The 20,606-nt window shown below is 36.2% G+C and overlaps 1 protein-coding gene across 1 annotated transcript; it reads right to left on the bottom strand.

Moving 5' to 3' along the window:
* Positions 1-1,098: 1,098 nt before the first annotated feature.
* LOC133058545 (UDP-glucuronosyltransferase 2B4-like) lies at positions 1,099-20,180 on the bottom strand. The gene is made up of 6 exons (XM_061145261.1): positions 19,448-20,180; positions 18,688-18,836; positions 8,489-8,620; positions 5,860-5,947; positions 4,781-5,000; positions 1,099-2,523 (listed from the first exon to the last, which is right to left on the bottom strand). The coding sequence occupies exons 1-6, from the start codon at positions 20,172-20,174 to the stop codon at positions 2,244-2,246; spliced, it is 1,596 nt and encodes a 531-aa protein (XP_061001244.1). The 5' UTR covers positions 20,175-20,180; the 3' UTR covers positions 1,099-2,243.
* Positions 20,181-20,606: the final 426 nt, after the last annotated feature.

Here is a 20,606-nt window from a genome sequence, read left to right as displayed (position 1 = left end):
TAGACTGCTTTGGGTAGAATAGCCATTTTGACAATATTAATTCTTCCAATCCATGAACACGGTATGTTTCTCCATCTGTTTGTGTCCTCTTTGATTTCTTTCATCAGTGTTTTATAGTTTTCTATGTATAGGTCCTTTGTTTCTTTAGGTAGATATACTCCTAAGTATTTTATTCTTTTTGTTGCAATGGTGAATGGTATTGTTTCCTTAATTTCTCTGTCTGTTTTTTCATTGTTAGTATATAGGAATGCAAGGGATTTCTGTGTGTTAATTTTATATCCTGCAACTTTACTATATTCATTGATTAGCTCTAGTAATTTTCTGGTAGAGTCTTTAGGGTTTTCTATGTAGAGGATCATGTCATCTGCAAACAGTGAGAGTTTCACTTCTTCTTTTCCTATCTGGATTCCTTTTACTTCTTTTTCTGCTCTGATTGCTGTGGCCAGAACTTCCAACACTATGTTGAATAGTAGTGGTGAGAGTGACAAACCATTAGCAAGACTCATTAAGAAACAAAGAGAGAAAAACCAAATTAACAAAATTAGAAATGAAAATGGAGAGATCACAACAGACAACACTGAAATACAAAGGATCATAAGAGACTACTACCAGCAGCTCTATGCCAATAAAATGGACAACTTGGATGAAATGGACAAATTCTTAGAAAAGTATAACTTTCCAAAACTGAACCAGGAAGAAACAGAAGATCTTAACAGACCCATCACAAGCAAGGAAATCGAAACTGTCATCAAAAATCTTCCAGCAAACAAAAGCCCAGGACCAGATGGCTTCACAGCTGAATTCTACCAAAAATTTAGAGAAGAGCTAACACCTATCTTACTCAAACTCTTCCAGAAAATTGCAGAAGAAGGTAAGCTTCCAAACTCATTCTATGAGGCCACCATCACCCTAATTCCAAAACCAGACAAAGATGCCACAAAAAAAGAAAACTACAGGCCAATATCACTGATGAACATAGATGCAAAAATCCTTAACAAAATTCTAGCAAACAGAATCCAACAACATATTAAAAAAATCATACACCATGACCAAGTGGGCTTTATCCCAGGAATGCAAGGATTCTTTAATATCCGCAAATCAATCAATGTAATACACCACATTAACAAATTGAAAGATAAAAACTATATGATTATCTCAATAGATGCAGAGAAAGCCTTTGACAAAATTCAACACTCATTTATGATTAAAACTCTCCAAAAAGCAGGAATAGCAGGAACATACCTCAACATAATAAAAGCTATATATGACAAACCCACAGCAAGCATCACCCTCAATGGTGAAAAATTGAAGGCATTTCCCCTGAAATCAGGAACAAGACAAGGGTGCCCACTCTCACCACTTCTGTGACTTTCTTATTCATCTTCCATCTATTTTCATAGTGGACTGTTTGAGTTTTTGTTGGAGATTTGGAGTAATTCTCTCTATACAATAATGACAAACCCCTTTTTTTTTTTGTTGTTACGAGTGTGGCAAGACAGATTTGTGGGAAATTATTTAGAACTATGTGTGTGATTTAATAATATTATCTACCATTGTACCATATTAATTCTATCTTTTTTAAACATGGCAATTATGTTGAGAGGCAGTATGGAAAATTCAACGGTACGTTTTTCCTATCGTTCCCCAAGCATCAATTTGTTTTTAAATAATTTGAATAAATTATCCCTTAGACTGATGAATGTTTGTTATATGACTTAGATGGTGGTCCTCTTGGTCAATAAGACCCATTTCCTCACCTGGACCACCTTTATTATAAACTGCTTTCCTGATGTGCAGGTTTCAAAAGTGACTTCAGATTGCTTTCATTTGATTTACCAATTTTCCATAAACTTTATGTAATTTTTGTATTCTGCCCATTATTATCTGATTCTGTCAGTCAGAGGAGGTCTAGGTTTATCATTCTAGTGTCTATGCACATCACATGAAACACTGTTATAATATATTCAATAATTTTTTAGTAAAACTTCTGACTTAAAATAATACATTTCAATATTTACCCATTTACTTTTATATAATTTTCATCAGCTTCATCTTGGCATGACATTTTTCTAAATCTTAAACAGTTAAAAAATTCCTTGAAAACAAATTTTGAAAGGAGGTGTTGAACTGTGAAAAGCCATTTTGTCACAGGAAGACAGAAGCCTTTTCATAACTCCTTCCTGTTGAAATAAGCCGCAAGAATTCCACCTATGGGGCATTCCTGCTTTGGGACCCAAATACAGCTATTCCCTTTTCCTCTTCTTTCCTGTTTCAGCAAACTTGCGGCAACAAAACAGAAAACATTTTGTGACGACAAATACAGCAGTTGCCACACAGGCCAGCAGGAACCCGATCACGTCCAGAGAGTGGTATTGGAACCAGGTGAGGTCGTGGGCGGCTGGTCGCAGGTCCTTGGCTCCTTTGTGGCGCATGACGAACTCAATCCAGAAGATAGCTCGGTCAAGGGGCTTTATAGGCTGATCATGTTGAATGGTTGATAACCACATAGCATTCCGTTTATACCTGAAGGAAAATCAAAGAGACTTCAATTTATAGAATGAACTAGAAAAGTTAAATATGTGAAATTTTCATGCAGAGAGAGGAAATGAGTGCCACATAGAGTGGAAGAACAACTGATTGTTTTTCTAAGAGATAATTATAGAGATCTAAGCTCATCGGCCTGGAGAAGGAAATGGCAACCCACTCCGGTATTCTTGCTGGAGAATTTCAGAGACAGAGGATCCTGGCAGGCTACAGTCCATGGGGTCGCAAAGACCTGGATATGACTAAGCAACTGAGCACACGTACAGGAGCTTATGGGCTAGAATTTGTTGAATGCATAGGATTTCAAGCTATGAAGAAAAGAGAAGACAAGAGAGGAGAAGCATTTGTAGCCTGAGAATGGAATAAGTCAAATTGTGAAGGTGAAAAGAAAAGAAATACATGACTTGAGCTATCCAGTAAGGAATTGTTAAGAGATCTGGCAGAGAAGCTTTGAAACACTATCATAATCCAGAGATAGGAGGTAAATACATCATGAGCTACAGAGACATGGCCAGGCTGCACTGGCCAGGAGTTGGTGTCGACCTTACCTTAGTGAAGCAGTGGTTAAAGTGTGGAAGTGAATTGCCTTCGTTTAAATCCTGACTCTGACACTTACCTTGCTGCCTGCTTTTTAAACTCCCTTTCTCAGTTTTTCTTTGTTAAATGGAATGCATAGTAATAGTATCCTATCTCACTATTTGGAGGAATAACATATTGATCCTTAGATGTATTATTAGTATATAGTAGACTCAGTAAATGTTTCCTAATATTATTGTTGTTTTCCTCGCTAGTTATTTTAGAATACAGGGTGTGCCAAACATTTCACCTTCAGGCTTTGCAGTTTTATTTGTTTTTACTGTTGAAATGATGATGGACTAACAGACAAGGAAGGAGGAATAAAACGATATGATGCATGAACTTTAAATAACAGTGTGGTAACAATGGAGGTAACTTCTCTCCCTTTCTGTAAAAAACTCAGGGGGAGCATTGGGTGTTTGAGAAGAGGGTATTAGTTCAGAAATACTTTTAATAGACTAGGGAAAGTTTATAATGAAGAAGTTACTTAATATGTACAATGGACTTAGTACAATGTGTACCATATCATAAATAGTCAATATATATCAAGCAGTACATTATCTTTGTTTGTTGATGCTAGCTTTACATTATTAAAAATTAAAAAATACACAAAGATACTAGAGAGAGTTACGTTTACATAAAACTGCCTACTGAAACATATTTCTTTTAAAAAGAAAGAAAATATTCTTCTTATGGCAGTCATTTAGTATAATATTTGTGCTAAAATTAAAATAAAATAGCACTGTTTTTAAAGCACAAATGTCCATTGTGCTATTATTACCAATATAGTCTCAAAATGTTTTTTTCCAAAGTCATCATGAAACAAAAGGGGGACAATACATACATCATATTTGTGATATTAATGGTAATAATATTACTCAAGTTAAACCATGAAAAATTTGAAAATAAAATGTTTCTGGTTTCAGAAAATTTGTTTTTTACATAGGAATATCCCAACATGTCTTTTCAAAGTCAATTACTTTTTGATTTTACAGTTTTTCAAAACAAGACAAAAACAACCTAAAGAAGAACTAAGAATGTACCTACATTTGGTCTTCCCAGGTGGCACTAGTGGTAAAGAATAAATAGTCTCAAAATAGTTGTAATTAGATAGTTAATTAGATAGTTCTAGATGTTTATATCTTTCATCTTTGATGGAAAAAAAATATTAGCACAGAAAATTTGAAAAGGGCTCAATGTAATGAGAATTTAAGATGGATCGTGTCATGGTGATTTACTAAAATTAGATCACTTTAGAAGAGTCTAAAACATTTTAGGAATTCATATGCCGAAGGAAACTTGTAAGTGTGCAGATGAGTGCTTAAAGAGCTCATGGTTTCCTACTTTAACTTTGTTCTCAGTGCTTCGTCTTAATCCTTGCTACCATCAAGGGATTCTTCTCATTCTGCTGAGGAGCTCTTTCAAAATTTCTCCACCATCCTTAAGCCTCTGACAAATCTTTACCCTACAGCCACTGAAAACACATAATGTGACCCAAAAGGTTACTAATGACTATTTCCAGAGCATTGAGCAAATCTTACTCCTCATTTTTTACTGAAGACTCCTTGCTGCCTCTTGTGTCTTCCTATGAGAATGCCTCTAGAAATAGTATGTAGTAAAACATATATGTGTATGTGTATATATATATATATATACTCACGAAGGATTGTTAATGACTTGCTTCAGTGCATTGAGAAAATCTGTTTTTGACATTGTTTCCAAGTCCAATCTGACAGCTGCTCCCTTGGCCTTCACTCGGTTGATGTTATCAGGTTGCTCAGCAAACAAAGGAAGGCCCACCATAGGGACCCCATGGTAGATGGCCTCATAAATGCCGTTGGTTCCACCATGAGTTATAAAGGCCTTGGTTTTTGGATGACCTAGGATTGTGTGAATTTCAGTAAAATTATTAATTAAAAGTCTTAAAAATGAGAAAAGGGCATTAGAAGACACTGAAAGCAAGCAATTTTTTTAATATATATAATTCTTAATTACACACAGGAAACTGCATTTAAATTGCTTTCGGAACTCAGTGCAAGAATCCACTAAGTCTGCTGAAGAGGTAAGTGAAGACTTCATGAAAGAAGTACTTTACCTTTTGCATGTCATAAATGAATTCAAGATCAGCAGGTTATAGCTTGAAAGAATACTCTGCATAAAATAAAGTGAATGAACAAAAATACCAGAGGAGGGCATGTCAGAAATATATTCTCTTAAAGAAACAGTAAAGTCATTCAGTCCGATAGAAAGGGTGACAAGGCCACAGGAAGGGTAATGGTAGTGGTACTGGAACCAGAGGACGGAAAAGCTACATTACCATAAAATGTGTAATTGCCTCAAGGAAATGATCGTGGAATTTTTCCTACAGAAAATTAAGGGTAATAAAAGAGGAGCCGGTATTTTTCAGTGGAACTTAAAATATCCCTACAGGGGGGAAAAGATAGAGAATTCAGAGACAGAACAACAATCTGTGAAGTTCTTTAAAAGTTCATGGCTAGAAATGATTACAGCTAAATTAAGACATTTTGATTCTGACTATAGAGACATCACTATGTTTAATAAAGTGACAGTTGCTATATTTTCTCCTATTTTCACCTAGAGCTGGAAATAAAAATAAAAGAGTAAAGTTTTCTTTTTGAGTGTTTCAACAATAAATGCTCGATAAGTCTGTTTCCTGTTGAAGTATGATCACTCTGCTCAGATGTTACCCATGCTTTCAATTGTTCTACCAAGTCTCACCAAGAAGGTCATTCTGGGGGATCCACTTATACAGCCGAGTATTGGGTCCTAAGGTGTCTGGTTTCTTGCCACCATGTCTCCATAGAACCTGTTAAAGTAAAGAAAATATTTTGTAAGTTGAACTTCAAATTTATAGGAATAGAATTCTAAAGAGATTGAAGACATCTAGTTAAATGTCTTCCATATGACACTTTGTCATATTCTATATGAAATGTGGATGATGCTGGGAAAGATTGAAGGCAGAAGGAGAAGGGGACGACAGAGGATAAGATGGTTGGATGGCATCACTGACTCAATGGACTTGAGTTTGAGTAGCCTCTGGGAGTTGGTGATGGACAGGGAAGCCTGGTGTGCTGCAGTCCATGGGGTCACAAAGAATCAGACACAACTGAGTGACTGAGCTGAACTGAACTGATGACAAGTTAAGGAAACAAGGACATGAACTCTTAAGTAATGATATCTACTAATACACTGCCATCAATAGGAAGACCCACATTTTATGAACTTATTCAACCAGGTGTGGTATACACTAATGACATCTCACATGTGATGCAATAGAGAAATGAGATCTTGAATGGCAAATTTAAATATTTAAGAAATTGTTATGTGGTCTCCATTCTATTCCAAAGAAAGTGGCAAATAATTAATAACATACATTTATTTTGCTTTATTTCATATACTAGCTCTCATTTTAAAATTTAATTGTCTCTTACTATTAGCTTTTGGATTCATAGTAAGGACTTTACTTATATACACTTACTCATATAGCTTAAGTTATTTTTATGAAAGTTTTACATCTTTTGATTTACAAAAAGGAATATATTCAATCAGCCAATTATGACAATTAATATTTCTGCTTATTTAGTAATTTATTAATAACAAGTTAATTAATGCTATTTAGGAAGATAGCTTCTTTTAGATTACAAATTATTAAACACTACTTCCAAGAAAATGTTTATTAGCAATTTTGGCATGAATCCAGTATATTACCACTTTTCTAGGTTAGGAAATTCTTTAAATTTAGAAAAGAAGAGCCTGTCAGTAATTTGTAACTATTAATAACAAAACAGCTGTTGGTAAAGTTCAAAAACTGTGGTGCTAAATTAGTACCAAGCAATCTTCATAAACTGGATTATAATTTTTAGTTGTTTAACTTCTATTTGCTATGTGAATATGAAGTAGGTTTCCAGCAAAAAATTAGCATGTGTGGTTAGGAGAATACTACAATATCAGATAGTAAACTAAAAAAGTAGTTCACAAACATCCAAAGACCCTGGGTGTATTTTATACATTAGAAAATAAGTTACTACCATATTTTATGGAGAAGGAGGCAGCTGATCCTTTTCCATGCCAGTCTTTCTCATGCTTGGTTCCTTCTTACAGCCTCTTTTCTTTCCTCAATTCAGAATAGTAATAGAAGCAGAGTCCATTAAGGACCAGACTTTACAATAAACCGGGTTCACCCAAAGGGCAGGACCTCACTTTCACCCTTTCTCTTTGCTCTTTCTGCCCTCAGGGTTCACCCAAAGGGCAGGACCCCACTTTCACCCTTTCTTTTTGCTCTTTCTGCCTCAGATTTTGGCAGGACTGTCAACCAAGGAGGCTGATGTTTCTCTTTCTCTGAATCACTGTGGCTATATGGATACCTGGCAGCAGCTTGAGGTGCCCTGACCAAACTTTCTCTGTGTAGCAACCAGAAAAGGACACTGAAGAGGGCTGTTTCAGCATTTAGGAAAAGGAAAGGGGTTGGGATTTCTTGGCAGGTAGAAATTTCAAGGCACATTTCAGATTTTTGTCAATATTGCTTAACATTATTGTATTATTGGGCTTCCCTGGTGGCTCAGATGGTAAAGAGTCTGCCTGCAGTGAGGGAGACCTGGGTTTGATCTCTGGGTTGGGAAGATCCCCTCAAGAAGGAAATGGCAACCCATTCCATTATTCTTGCCTGGAAAGTCCCATGGACAGAGGAGTCTGGCTACAGTCCATGGGTTTGTAAAGAGTCGGTATTATGCCTATGTTAAAATTTAACCTCTGAGAATACTTGTGTGTGTATATATATGTATATATTCCTCAGGAGCCCATCAAGGTAAAGGAGTAAACTACACAACAGAATCTGATGATTTCTTTTCCCACCTACAATACTATTATAATGCTAAATTTCATACTACACCTCTTAAACATATCTTGTCTTGATTACAATGTTAATCCAAAGTTATTGTCAATCAAAAACACTCTGCATACCACTTTAACACCTGCCATGTATATTTTGTTTTTTAAAAATATCTCCAGTAAGTGGGAGCTATCATAGTAGTTTACCTTTCTTGCAGAAATTGTCCGTAATTAGACATTTTATAGAGTTTAACAGACTCATTAATTGCTGTTGCCATTCAGTTGCTAAGCTATGTCTGATGCTTTGCGACCCTATGGACTGTAGCCCACCAGGCTCCTCTGTCCATGGGGTTTTCCAGGCAAGAATACTGGAGTGGCTTGCCATTTCCTTATCCAAGTGATCTTCCCAACCCAAGGATCAAGCCTGAGTCTCCTGAATGAATAGGCATACTCTTATACTGAGCCACCAGGGAAGCCCAACTTGTTAAATAGTTATCCACTATTAAGTTACTGTGCGTACCTTTTGTGGAATCTGGGCAAGAGCTGATGCAATCATATTGGCTCTTTCTTCTGTCATGTTAGTGACCATTGACCCCAAAGTAAACACCACAATACCATTTTCTCCAGAGCTCTGCACAAACTCTTCCATTTCCTGTGAAAAAAGCATTTGCCCCATCACAAAAGAGCAACAGCATAGCAAGCATTAACTTAAGGATGGCTACAAACACTATAGTTAGGAATTATTCAGTTCAGTTCAGTCGCTCAGTCGTGTCCGGCTCTTTGTGACCCTATGAACTGCAGCACGCCAGGCCTACCTGTCCATCACCAAATCCTAGAGACCACCCAAACCCATGTCCATTGAGTTGATGATGCCATCCAACCATCTCATCCTCTGTCGTCCCCTTCTCCTCCCGCTCTCAATCTTTCCCAGCATCAGGGTCTTTTCCAATGAGTTAGCTCTTTGCATTAGGTGGCCAAAGTATTGCAGTTTCAGCTTCAACATCAGTCCTTCCAATGAACACCCAGGACTGATCTCCTTTAGGATGGACTGGTTGGATCTCCTTGCAGTCCAAGGGACTCTCAAGAGTCTTCTCCAACACCACAGTTCAAAAGTATCAATTCTTTGGCGTTCAGCTTTCTGTATAGTCCCAACTCTCACATCCATACATGACCACTGGAAAAACCATAGCTTTGACTAGACGGACGTTTGTTGACAAAGTAATGTCTCTGCTTTTTAATATGTTATCTAGGTTGGTCATAACTTTCCTTGCAAGGAGTAAGCGTCTTTTAATTTCATGGCTGCAATCACCATCTGCAGTGATTTTGGAGCCCCCGAAAAATAAAGTCAGCCACTGTTTCCACTGTTCCCCCATCTATTTGCCTTGAAGTGATGGGACCGGATGCCATGATCTTAGTTTTCTGAATGTTAAGCTTTAAGCCAACTTGTTCATTCTACTCTTTCACTTTCATAAAGAGGCCCTTTAGTTCTTCTTGACTTTCTGCCATAGGGTGGTGTCATCTGCATATCTGAGGTTACTGATATTTTTCCTGGCAATCTTGATTCCAGCTTGTGCTTCATCCAGCCCAGCATTTCTCATGATGTACTCTGCATACAAATTGAATAAGCAGGGTAACAATATACAGACTTGACATACTCCTTTTCCTATTTGGAACCAGTCTGTTCCATGTCCAGTTCTAAGTGTTGCTTCCTGACCTGCATATAGGTTTCTCAAGAAGCAGGTCAGGTGTTCTGGTATTCCCATCTATTTCAGAATTTTCCACAGCTTATTGTGATCCATACAGTCAAAGGCTTTGGCATAGTCAGTAAAGCAGAGATAGATCTTTTTCTGGAACTCTCTTGCTTTTTTGATGATCCAGCGGATGTTGGCAATTTGATCTTTGGTTCCTCTGCCTTTTCTAAAACCAACTTGAACATCTGGAAGTTCACGGTTCACGTATTGCTGAAGCCTGTCTTGGAGAATTTTGAGCATTGCTTTACTAGCATGTGAATGAGTGCAATTGTGTGGTAGCTTGTCCATTCTTTGGCATTGCCTTTCTTTGGGATTGGAATGAAAACTGACCTTTTCCAGTCCTGTGGCCACTACTGTGTGTTTTTCACATTTACTGATGTGTTGAGTGCAGCACTTTCACAGCATCATCTTTCAGGATTTGAAATAGCTCAACTGGAATTCCATCACCTCCACTAGTTTTGTTCAAAGTGATACTTCCTAAGGCCCATTTGACTTCACATTCCAGGATGTCTGGCTCTAGGTGAGTGATCACACCATTGTGATTATTTGGGTCATGAAGATCTTTTTTGTACAGTTCTTCTGTGTATTCTTGCCACCTCTTCTTAGTATCTTCTGCTTCTGTTAGGTCCATACCATTTCTGTCCTTTACTGAGTTTGTTTACACTTTTTTAATGTCACAGTAGGATGTACTGTGTGTAACTGCTTTGAACGTGTAGTTCACATCAAACTAAATAAAGCTCCTGGTGAAGCTGTATTTGCCTGGAATTGTTTTAGAGTTATTCTATTGAATAACCCCAGATCCTCATCAATTAAAAATAATTTTGTCACTAATATACTAGAATAAATCCACATTGCTCAATGTACTCTCCTAAATAAATTGTATGCTTTGAATTTTATCAGAATTATTTTGTCTTGTAGTCCTTCATACTTTCCAATATAAAATTTTTATCTTCTATATTAGAATAATTCCACATTGCTAATCATACTCTACTCCAAAAAAAAAAAAAAAAAAAAAAAAAATGCAGAGAGGAAAGTTTCCTGAATAGCTAGTGAAAATGATGTACTTATCTTTTAAACTTCTTTCATTTTTTTCTGTTTTTAAATTCATTATTTTTTTCTTCTGCAGAATAATGACTCAACCCTTCCATCATAAAATGTATATTTTTTGACCCTACTTATGATCAAAAAAATTTTTTTAAACTATTTTTAACAGAAAAAAAGAAAATGGAATCTTTTTTCAAACTTTAACCTTGCAAATTACATTGTATAGAGAATTTGTTAAAGATGTAATTTGACCCTGATGATATCAGTCTTAACATGAAGGTTACTAAACTTTCCTATGACTCATATGGTGTGTACATGCTCAGTCACCTCAGTCATGTCCTACTGTTCACAACCCTATGGATTGTAGCCTACTAGTCTCTTCTGTCCATGGGATTCTCCAGGCAAGAATACTGGAGTGGGTTGCCATGCCTTCCTCCAAGGAATCTTCCTGACCCAGGGGTTGAACCCACATCTCCTTTGGCTCCTGCATTGCAGGCGGATTCTTTACCACTGAGCCATCAGGAATGACTGACTCACACGGTCCATCCAGGTCATAGGTATATTTCCAGTGACCTTAGCAGTATTTAAAGTTACGTGTCTTCAGTATTTTGTCTCACTGTCCTACTACTCAAAGCTGATTTTTCTCTGCTATGGCAGATGCATCCCTGTCATATTGTAATGCATCCTTTCTTTAAAAATTAATCACTGATGTGGACTGATTATTCTCCTTCTCTGACATCTTTATGAAAATAACACAAGCTTATGGCAAAAGCATGCAAAATACAAAAAGTTATAAAGATGAAATAAGGTATACTACTGAGTAGGGATATCCTTAGTTTAAAATTCATACACTTTTTTAAAGAATAAAATATATTTGACATAAAGCATTAGTAATTTAAGGCATATAATGTATTGATTTGATACATTTATATATTGTAATAAGTTTGCCATTTTAATGAGAGTTTGCATCTCCATAATGTCACATAATTACACTTTCTCTTTTTGTGGTTGTAATAACTAAGACAAGTTTGGAAAACTCAGCAGTGGCCATAGGGCTGGAAAAGGTCAGTTTTCATTCCAGTCCCTAAGGAAAGCAATGCCAAAGAATGCTCAAACTACCACACAATTGCACTCATCTCACACACTAGTAAAGTGCTGCTTAAAATTCTCCAAGACAGGCTTCGGCAATACGTGAATCGTGAACTTCCAGATGTTCAAGTTGGTTTTAGAAAAGGCAGAGGAACCAGAGATCAAATTGCCAACATCTGCTGGATCATCAAAAAAGCAAGAGAGTTCCAGAAAAAGATCTATTTCTGCTTTATTGACTATGCCAAAGCCTTTGACTGTATGGATCACAATAAGCTGTGGAAAATTCTGAAATAGATGGGAATACCAGACCACCTGACCTGCCTCTTGAGAAACCTGTATGTAGGTCAGGAATCAATGCTTACAACTGGACATGGAACAGACTGGTTCCAAATAGGAAAAGGAGTATGTCAAGGCTGTATATTGTCATCCTGCTTATTCAACTTATATGCAGAGTACATCATGAGAAATGCTGGGCTGGATGAAGCACAAGCTGGAATCAAGATTGCCAGGAAAAATATCAGTAACCTCAGATAGGCAGATGACACCACCCTTATGGCAGAAAGTCAAGAAGAACTAAAGGGCCTCTTATGAAAGTGAAAGAGTAGAGTGAAAAAGTTGGCTTAAAGCTCAACATTCAGAAAACTAAGATCATGGCATCCAGTCCCATCACTTCATGGCAAATAGATGGGGAAACAGGGGAAACAGTGGAAACAGTGGCTGACTTTTATTTTTCGGGGGCTCCAAAATCACTGCAGATGGTGATTGCAGCCATGAAATTAAAAGACGCTTACTCCTTGCAAGGAAAGTTATGACCAACCTAGAGAGCATATTAGAAAGCAGAGACATTACTTTGTCAACAAACGTCCGTCTAATCAAGGCTATGGTTTTTCCAGTGGTCATGTATGGATGTGAGAGTTGAACTATAAAGAAAGCTGAACACCTAAGAATTGATACTTTTGAACTGTGGTGTTGGAGAAGACTCTTGAGAGTCCCTTGGACTGCAAGGAGATTCAACCAGTCCATCCTAAAGATTAGTTCTGGGTGTTCATTGGAAGGACTGATGTTGAAGCTGAAACTCCAATACTTTGGCAATCTGATGCGAAGAACTAACTCATTGGAAAAGACCCTGATGCTGGGAAAGATTGAGAGCGGGAGGAGAAGGGGACGACAGAGGATGAGATGGTTGGATGGCATCACCAACTCAATGGACATGGGTTTGGGTGGACTCTGGGAGTTGGTGATGGACAGGGAGGCCTGGCGTGCTGCGGTTCATGGGGTTGCAGAGAGTTGGGCACGACTGAGGGACTGAACTGAACTGGTCTCAGTATGCTTGATGATTATAATATTGTTGTCTAAATTCACTGTTCTGTACCTTATATCTCTAGCTCTTATTTACTCTGAGATGCAAGTTTTGTACCTTAAAAAACATCTCTTTATTCCTCCCAGCCCTTAGCCCCTGGTAACCACTACCATATTACTCTCTTTTATTAAAAGTCTGATCTTTTTAGTTTCCACAAACAAGGGATGGGTCTGCATGCTTAGTCACTCAGTCATGCCCCAGTCTTTGCGAACCCACGGTCTGTATCCTGCTAGGCTCCTCTGCCCATGGGAATTCTCCAGGCAAGAATACTGGAGTGGGTTTTCATGCCCTCATACAAGGCATATCATCAGTTTGTCTTTGTCTTTTCAAAAAGATAAACAAAAGTGACAAACTTTAGCTAGACTAACAAAGGAAAGAAGATTCATAAATAATATTAGAAATGAAAGAGAAGACATTAAGCTGATATCACAAAAATACATAGGGTCATAAGATACTGTTGTGTAGAATTATATACCAACAAATTATGTACCACAGAGAATAGATAAAGTTCTAGAAATACATAATATGTCAAGACAGAATCAGGAAGAATTAGAAAATCTGAATAGTTATAATGAGTAAAGATATTGAACCAATAATCAAAAATCTCCCAACATGAAAACACCAGGACTAGATGTCTTCACTGACAAATTCTATAAAATATTAATATTTGCTGTTGTTGTTGTTGAGTCACTAAGTTGTGTCTGACTCTTTGCGACTCCATGGCCAGTAGCATGCCAGGCTACATTGGGTTCTCCAGTTAAGAATACTGAAATGGATTGCCGTTTTGTTCTCCAGGGGATCTTCCCAGATCAGGGATTGAAACTTTATCCCCTGCATTGGTAGGCAAATTCTTTATCACTGAGCCACCAGGGAAACCAAATTATCCATTCTTTTTTTCCTTCCTATTTGTGTGTGTGTTATAAATTTTCAATGATCTGAGTTAGAATCAAATTTATTTCCTGGTCCATAGGTCCTGGTCCATAGAAGTATGTGAATTTCAGAATTTGGAGGAAAGAATTCTGAAAATTTTGGAGGAATTTGATGCTGGTGACAATTAAAATCTAAAGTATTCCTTCAAGGTCAGGGAACTGCATCCACCATGACACACATGGAAATGGTCATCACTGCATTGTTGTCCAAGCTCTTTAACTCAGAGACCCCATGGCCACACTGACTTCTGAGCCCATTCTCAGCTCTTCCTTGGAGGCCACAAGCAAAGTTATATCAACAAAGGGAAAGACTGTATGACCAAAAACGCCCCCTACCCAAAGGGTTCTCTCCTAAGATAGTTTTCCCAGGGTTTACAAATGGCTTCTAAATTGCAGGGTTCTTTCTTGTTTTGGATTCCAGGAACCCTAGGTATCCACTGGTTGGAACTCAGGGATTCTTAAACTCCCCTGTGGAAGGGACATTTAACATGCATATGTGTGATTCTTTTTTCTTCTACTGAAGTATAAACATTATCAGAATCAAAATAATATTAAAGGAAGATTTTCATCTTTGTATATCAAAGACCTATAAGTACCATTAGTTCAAATATAGTTGGTGAAAATTGTATGAAACTTATCATGAAGTCTTTCATTAGAATAGACAGTAAGTTAATATCATTTTTGCTTTTTCAACCCGAATCTCTTTAGTTCTCCCACCTGATTCACTTGTCAAGTCTTTTAGGAGTTGCACAGTTACATTTCAGAGGCTGCTTAAACAGAATGGACCTCACGTTGTAAATAATAATATGATTCTCGGAAGAGAATATGAATTTCTCCTCCAAATATGTCTGCATAAATTTGTAATATAGTTTCAAAAGCCAAAGAGAGGAAAGTAGTAATTCCAAAGACTATGAAGCTCCATAGAGACTAAACTGGGATCCCTGTCAGTCCCTCATTCAGACACATCCCCATGTAGCATGAAGCTCATGCTCAACACTTACTCCAAGGGCTGAGAATCATTGCTTCAAAAACTTTTCCTAAAAAATTAAACAGGAGAGAAGGAACAAAGACAAAAAAATAAAAAAATAAAAGGTATCAAATCAGAAAGGAAGAAGTAAACTTGTCATTCTTTTTTTTTTTTTGTGGATGACATAATTTTTTTGTACAGATAATCCCAGAGGTTCAACCAAAAACCTGAACTAATCAACAAATTCAGTAAAGGTATAGTATAAAAAGTCAACATACAGAAATTAGTTGCATTTTTCTATACTAATAATGAAACATCTAAAAAAATTATGCTATTTACTATATGATCAAAGATAATAAAATAACTAAAAATAAACTTAACCAATGAAATGAAAACTCTGCATAGTTATAAGACTTTGTTGAAAGAAATAGTGGAAAAAAACAAATAAATGGAAAAACATCATGTATTCATGGATCATAAGAGATAATATTGTTGAAATATCCACACTACTCAATGCCAGTTAGGGCATCACACCTACCAATTTCAAATTATACTACAAAGCTATAATATTTAAGACAGTATGGTATTGGCCTAAAGATAGATAAATAGAACAGTGGAAGGGTCCAAATTAAAACTGTATTTATAGCCAATATTTGACAAGGAAGGCAAGAACATCTAATTAGGAAATGTTAGTCTATTCTTTGTCTTCTGAGAAAACTAAGCACATGTAAAAAAGTGAAAGGAGATCCCTATTATACACATTTCACAAAAATGAATCAAAGACTTAACATAAGACTAGACAGTATAGTGGTCTTTAAAAAAAAAAAAGTGGAGAGAAGCTTCCTTAATATTGGTTTTGATAATGATTTTTTTTAATATGACACCAAAATCATGACAGAAAAAATAATCAACGATAGGACTATATCAAACTTGAAAGCTTCTTCACAGAAAAAGAGACAATCAACAAAATGAAAATACAAGCTACAGAATGGGGGAAAAGTTTTGCAAATCACATACTGAATGAGAAACTGATATCAAAACTATTGATGCATTTTGCCAAAAGTCAATTCTTTAAAAGGTAGTGAAAATTTCTGAGAACTTAATAGAAAAGTTATTGTTTGAAGGAATAGTTTTTCTATATAATGAAATCTCCACAGTAATTGACTTGGATTCAAATCTTGTTTTAGAACTTAATAACAACAGCTACATTTATTGATTATTATCATTATCCTACTGTTCATCTTTTCTTGTCATTCTCCCTTTCCTTCTAGCCTCCCTTCCTACTAACACTATCATGTTCCTGAAATGAGAATGGTGAAATCTTTCAAAATACATGGTTAGGTAGTGAAGAACTGTCACTAATCTTATTTCAGCCTTTGGACACTATGAAAACTACCATAGGTAACTCAAACAATTTGCAATCTAGAGAGTTTTCCCTTTGAAAAAGATATCAGTTTAATTTTTTCCACCAATAATTAGTAGACAAAAGGATCTCTTAAGAGCTCACAAAATAGTTTTCTGAAGATTATTTGCTTCCTATTTAAGTTTTAACTAAATTTAAAACTAATCATTTTAATTTATAACAGATTATTATCTTGCTTTCCTTCATTAGAAATAGAGGCCTATGAACTGAAGAAATTTTATAATTGGGCAGTTTTCAGATTCAAGTGGTACAAATTATTTGGTCTTTATTAATCTGCAGAATTTATGATTCCTATATAGGCAGTGTGTATTTTCTCTGTGTTCATTCTGTCAGGCAGCTATGATGTTGAGACCTATGCTCCTTAAGAGAGCTTTGCTGAGGTTTTTGTGTAGGATCAGTGTAAGCAGAAAACATCTGGCCTAATAGATGAAGTTATTCCTTTTATGCTGTAAGCTATAAAACCCTGGGATTTCAAATGAGGACTGGCTTAAAAGCTGATGTGAGGCAAGGAAATGTATCTGGCTGCAAAATTGTTAGGGCATGCATTTATGTTGTCAAAGAATGATTTTCATTTTGTCTAGAGCATAGATGAACAGAGTCAATCCTCAGAAAATAATTCTAGCTTTTCATCTTGCTCATTTAATTGCTGAAACCTTAAGAAATTCTTAACATTGAAATTTTAAATTGTTATTAAATTATATTTTATTTAAATTTTATTAAATTACTTTTATTAACTTTATTTTTTTTCTAATCAACTTTAAAAATTTACTTTTAAATCACTTCATGGGATATCTGCTTTCTAGGATTTTGCTGGAGAGTATAATCTTGATGTGTTGGGAAACCAATCTTGATTCAATTAGGAATTAAATCCAGGTGGCTGGCACACATTGGGTTATTGATAGTATGTAATAGCAGCAAGGCAATGGCACCCCACTCCAGTACTCTTGCCTGGAGAATCCCATGGATGGAGGAGCCTGGTAGGCTGCAGTCCATGGGGTCCCGAAGAGTCGGACACGACTGAGTGACTTCACTTTCACTTTTCACTTTTATGTATCGGAGAAGGAAATGGCAACCCACTCCAGTGTTCTTGCCTGGAGAATCCCAGGGATGTGTTCGCACTGAGTCGGACACTACTGAAGTGACTTAGCAGTAGCAGCAATAGCAGCAAAATAACAATAGTTTATATTTCTCCTAGACCACTGAGTGTATGTAAGGGACATTTTGGATGTTTCATATGTACAGTTTTTTTCCCCACAAGAACAATATGAGCTTGGCACTATTATCATGACTTAGTGTGGTCATATCTTTTCCATCCTTGTTTCTTGTATTTCACAGCAACTTGCTAAATTGTGTCCCTTTCTACTCTTCCCCCTTTACAATCCAACCCAGTGACTATATCCTATGCAGGTTTTTTTTTTTTTTTTAATGTGATCAAATCTCTCCCTTGACCCTTTTAAAGTTCTACCAAACACATTTACTAGATGCTTCAAACCCCTCATAATCATCTGTCTCCAACTTACCTCTTCACATCATCTTCCTCTTTACTCAGCCTCTTTTGACTAAACTTGGACTTCTTGGCCACTATTATTACTAAACCTGCTTTCCTTTTGTATCCACTTCTGCCCTATATCTTCAATTATTCCTGAATATCCTTTGGATCTCACCTTAATTATTAATGACTCAGAGATATTTCTGTGATTGCTGCTAGATGTTTCCTTATCATCGTGGTCTTTCCATATTGTAAAAATTAACACACAAGTTTTATTACTTGTTTGTATTCTGTCTTTCCAGGTAGAGTGTCAAGTGGCAGAAACTGGGTCTCTACCATTTGTCTGCATATTATCACTTACTTCTGGAATATGCTAGTCACTTTATAATTATTTTTTAGTGAGTGTCTGATGCTTTATTATGCATTAAATGATGAATTCATAATTTAACTGACATATTCTCAAAATCTCCCAGGTATCCCTCTCTTATTCTGTAATGTTAATGAAATTCAGATACTTGTGTTGGTGTGGAATATGAGTTTCTAATTGGAAGTCACTTTAGTTTCCTACATCACTCTCACTATAATTAAATGTTATAAATAAAGAATGTAAAATTATTCCTACTGAAAATGCAAAGTTAAAGAAGCACAACAGAGAAGAGTAGGTGACCTTAGGCAGAGGTTTGGCAGGTTTGCAGTGGAGGCCTCCAACAAATTCAACATTTGGTAGTAGTGGGCAAGGATATTCAAAATCCCAGTAGGATCGAAAAAGCCAAAATTCAGCTTTCTCCATTGTCTCTAATAATGTAGTTGGTCTTCCTGGAAGGGAGATTAAAAAAAAACAAAAAAAAACAAGACTCAGATCAAATGAGAATATTGCCATATGTATATATTAGGTAAGTTTTGGAAAAAAGATTGGAATGATGTAGCCAAAGATGTTTGAATGTTTCTGTTCTTTGATAAAGCCAATATATATGTATGTGTGTAATATATATTAAACATAAAATATCTGAAAACTGAACTACATAAATAAAAAAAATTAAATGCTACCTAGAAGCTTGTATTACAAATATGTGTGTAACTCTTCAATCTACACGTCTTCATTTATTAAGACATTTTATGAGTTTTCTAGCGACTTTTTTCAAGTTAAAAAAGAAGTTTAGTAAGATGGATATACAATTGCTTAGAGAAGTCCTAAGTGTTTCAATTTATGGTTTATGACTCCCCGAGTGTCCTGTACCAGTAATGGACCACAGAATTATATCTTACCCTATCATTTAATATTTCTACACTATTTATGAGATTGATGGAACATTTTATATTTTCTTTTCATCATTTTACTTATAATAGACAAATTTCTGTGACTTTATACAAGCTTTTATTCTAAAGAATGTTAGGACTTCATGCCACCAACTAAAAACCTGACTTACCTAGTACTTCACTGTAAAACTGGTCCCACTTCTTCTCATTAAACATCTGGAAGCAAAAGTCAAAATAAAGTACATATATCATATTTTTGACCCTCTCCATGAATGTCATGTGATCACTTAATTCAGACAATATAACAGGTACGTAGGATGGTGAGTATGGAAGTTTCCCACTCTTCCTTTCAATTGAATAACCAGGAGTGAAGCGGAGACTGTACACTAAAGGTACTTTAAGTATCTCAGCCAACAGCTCTCCACAGGGTCCAACGGTATCTGCAAGGACAACATCAAACTTCGATTCATGCAGTTTTGTCATCAGTTTCTTGTTTGAAACAACTTCTTTACAGATCTTTAGAGTAAGATCAGAATAATCTTCAAATAAGCTTTGCAGTGACAAAAAAAATGTCCAAAATGAATTTGCCAGGTCTGCCCATTTCCTGACAAAATGCTTCAAAGCATTCTCAAAATCATCTTTAGTTAAAGATATGGGGAAATTCTCAAATTTGATGGCAGATGGTGTGTTGGAATCAATAAGAATGGAAGCTGAAGATGTCAATACAGTCACCTCATGACCCCTCGTGACAAGTTCATCCAGAATGATCTTCATATTCATCCAATGACTATATTCCACTGGCCACACCAGCACTTTTCCACAACTCCCAGAGCTAAAGAAACAAGTCATCTGTAGCAGCAGCAGAAGCGAGAGCCATTTCATAGACATCGTGTTCATATGCAGTACTTCTTTAAAGTAACTATCCTTTTGTCATTGCTCAAGCTTATAGCCAAAGAGAAATCAACCTGGAAGTTAAATTATAACTCCAACATTTCAAGTAAATACCTGATATAAACAGTCAGCAGGTGTGGAAAACAGTGAAAGGGCAAAGTGTAGAACACTTCCAGATAACACGGTGTGTTTCATACACTGCTTTGTCAGTGCTATCACTCATCTAAAAGTCAAGGACCTAGTACAACAAATTCACTATGTTATGTAAGAGATAAGACTAATGTAAAAACAGTAGGAATGAGAGGCAATTTTGTCTGCAGTCTCCTTGATACAGAATTTGAAATAAGGTGACATCTTCAAGATGAAGGGCTAGGAGGTTCCAACACTTGTATCCCTCACAAAAACAACAAAAATAATAAATGAACAAGTACAAGCCAA

Source organism: Dama dama, chromosome 6 (assembly GCF_033118175.1).
Source record: "Dama dama isolate Ldn47 chromosome 6, ASM3311817v1, whole genome shotgun sequence".
In the NCBI taxonomy this organism is placed as follows: domain Eukaryota; kingdom Metazoa; phylum Chordata; class Mammalia; order Artiodactyla; family Cervidae; genus Dama; species Dama dama.
This window is presented reverse-complemented; position numbering and strand designations above follow the sequence as displayed.

Coding starts and splice junctions, on each gene's coding strand:
- LOC133058545 (XM_061145261.1), bottom strand. CDS start 20,174: ATGAACACGATGTCTATGAAATGGCTCTCGCTTCTGCTGCTGCTACAG. Junction 5,948..8,488: donor TTGCCCAGATTCCACAAAAG/GTACGCACAGTA, acceptor TTACTTTAACAG/GTTCTATGGAGACATGGTGG. Junction 2,524..4,780: donor CAAGTCATTAACAATCCTTC/GTGAGTATATAT, acceptor ATTTTCCTTCAG/GTATAAACGGAATGCTATGT.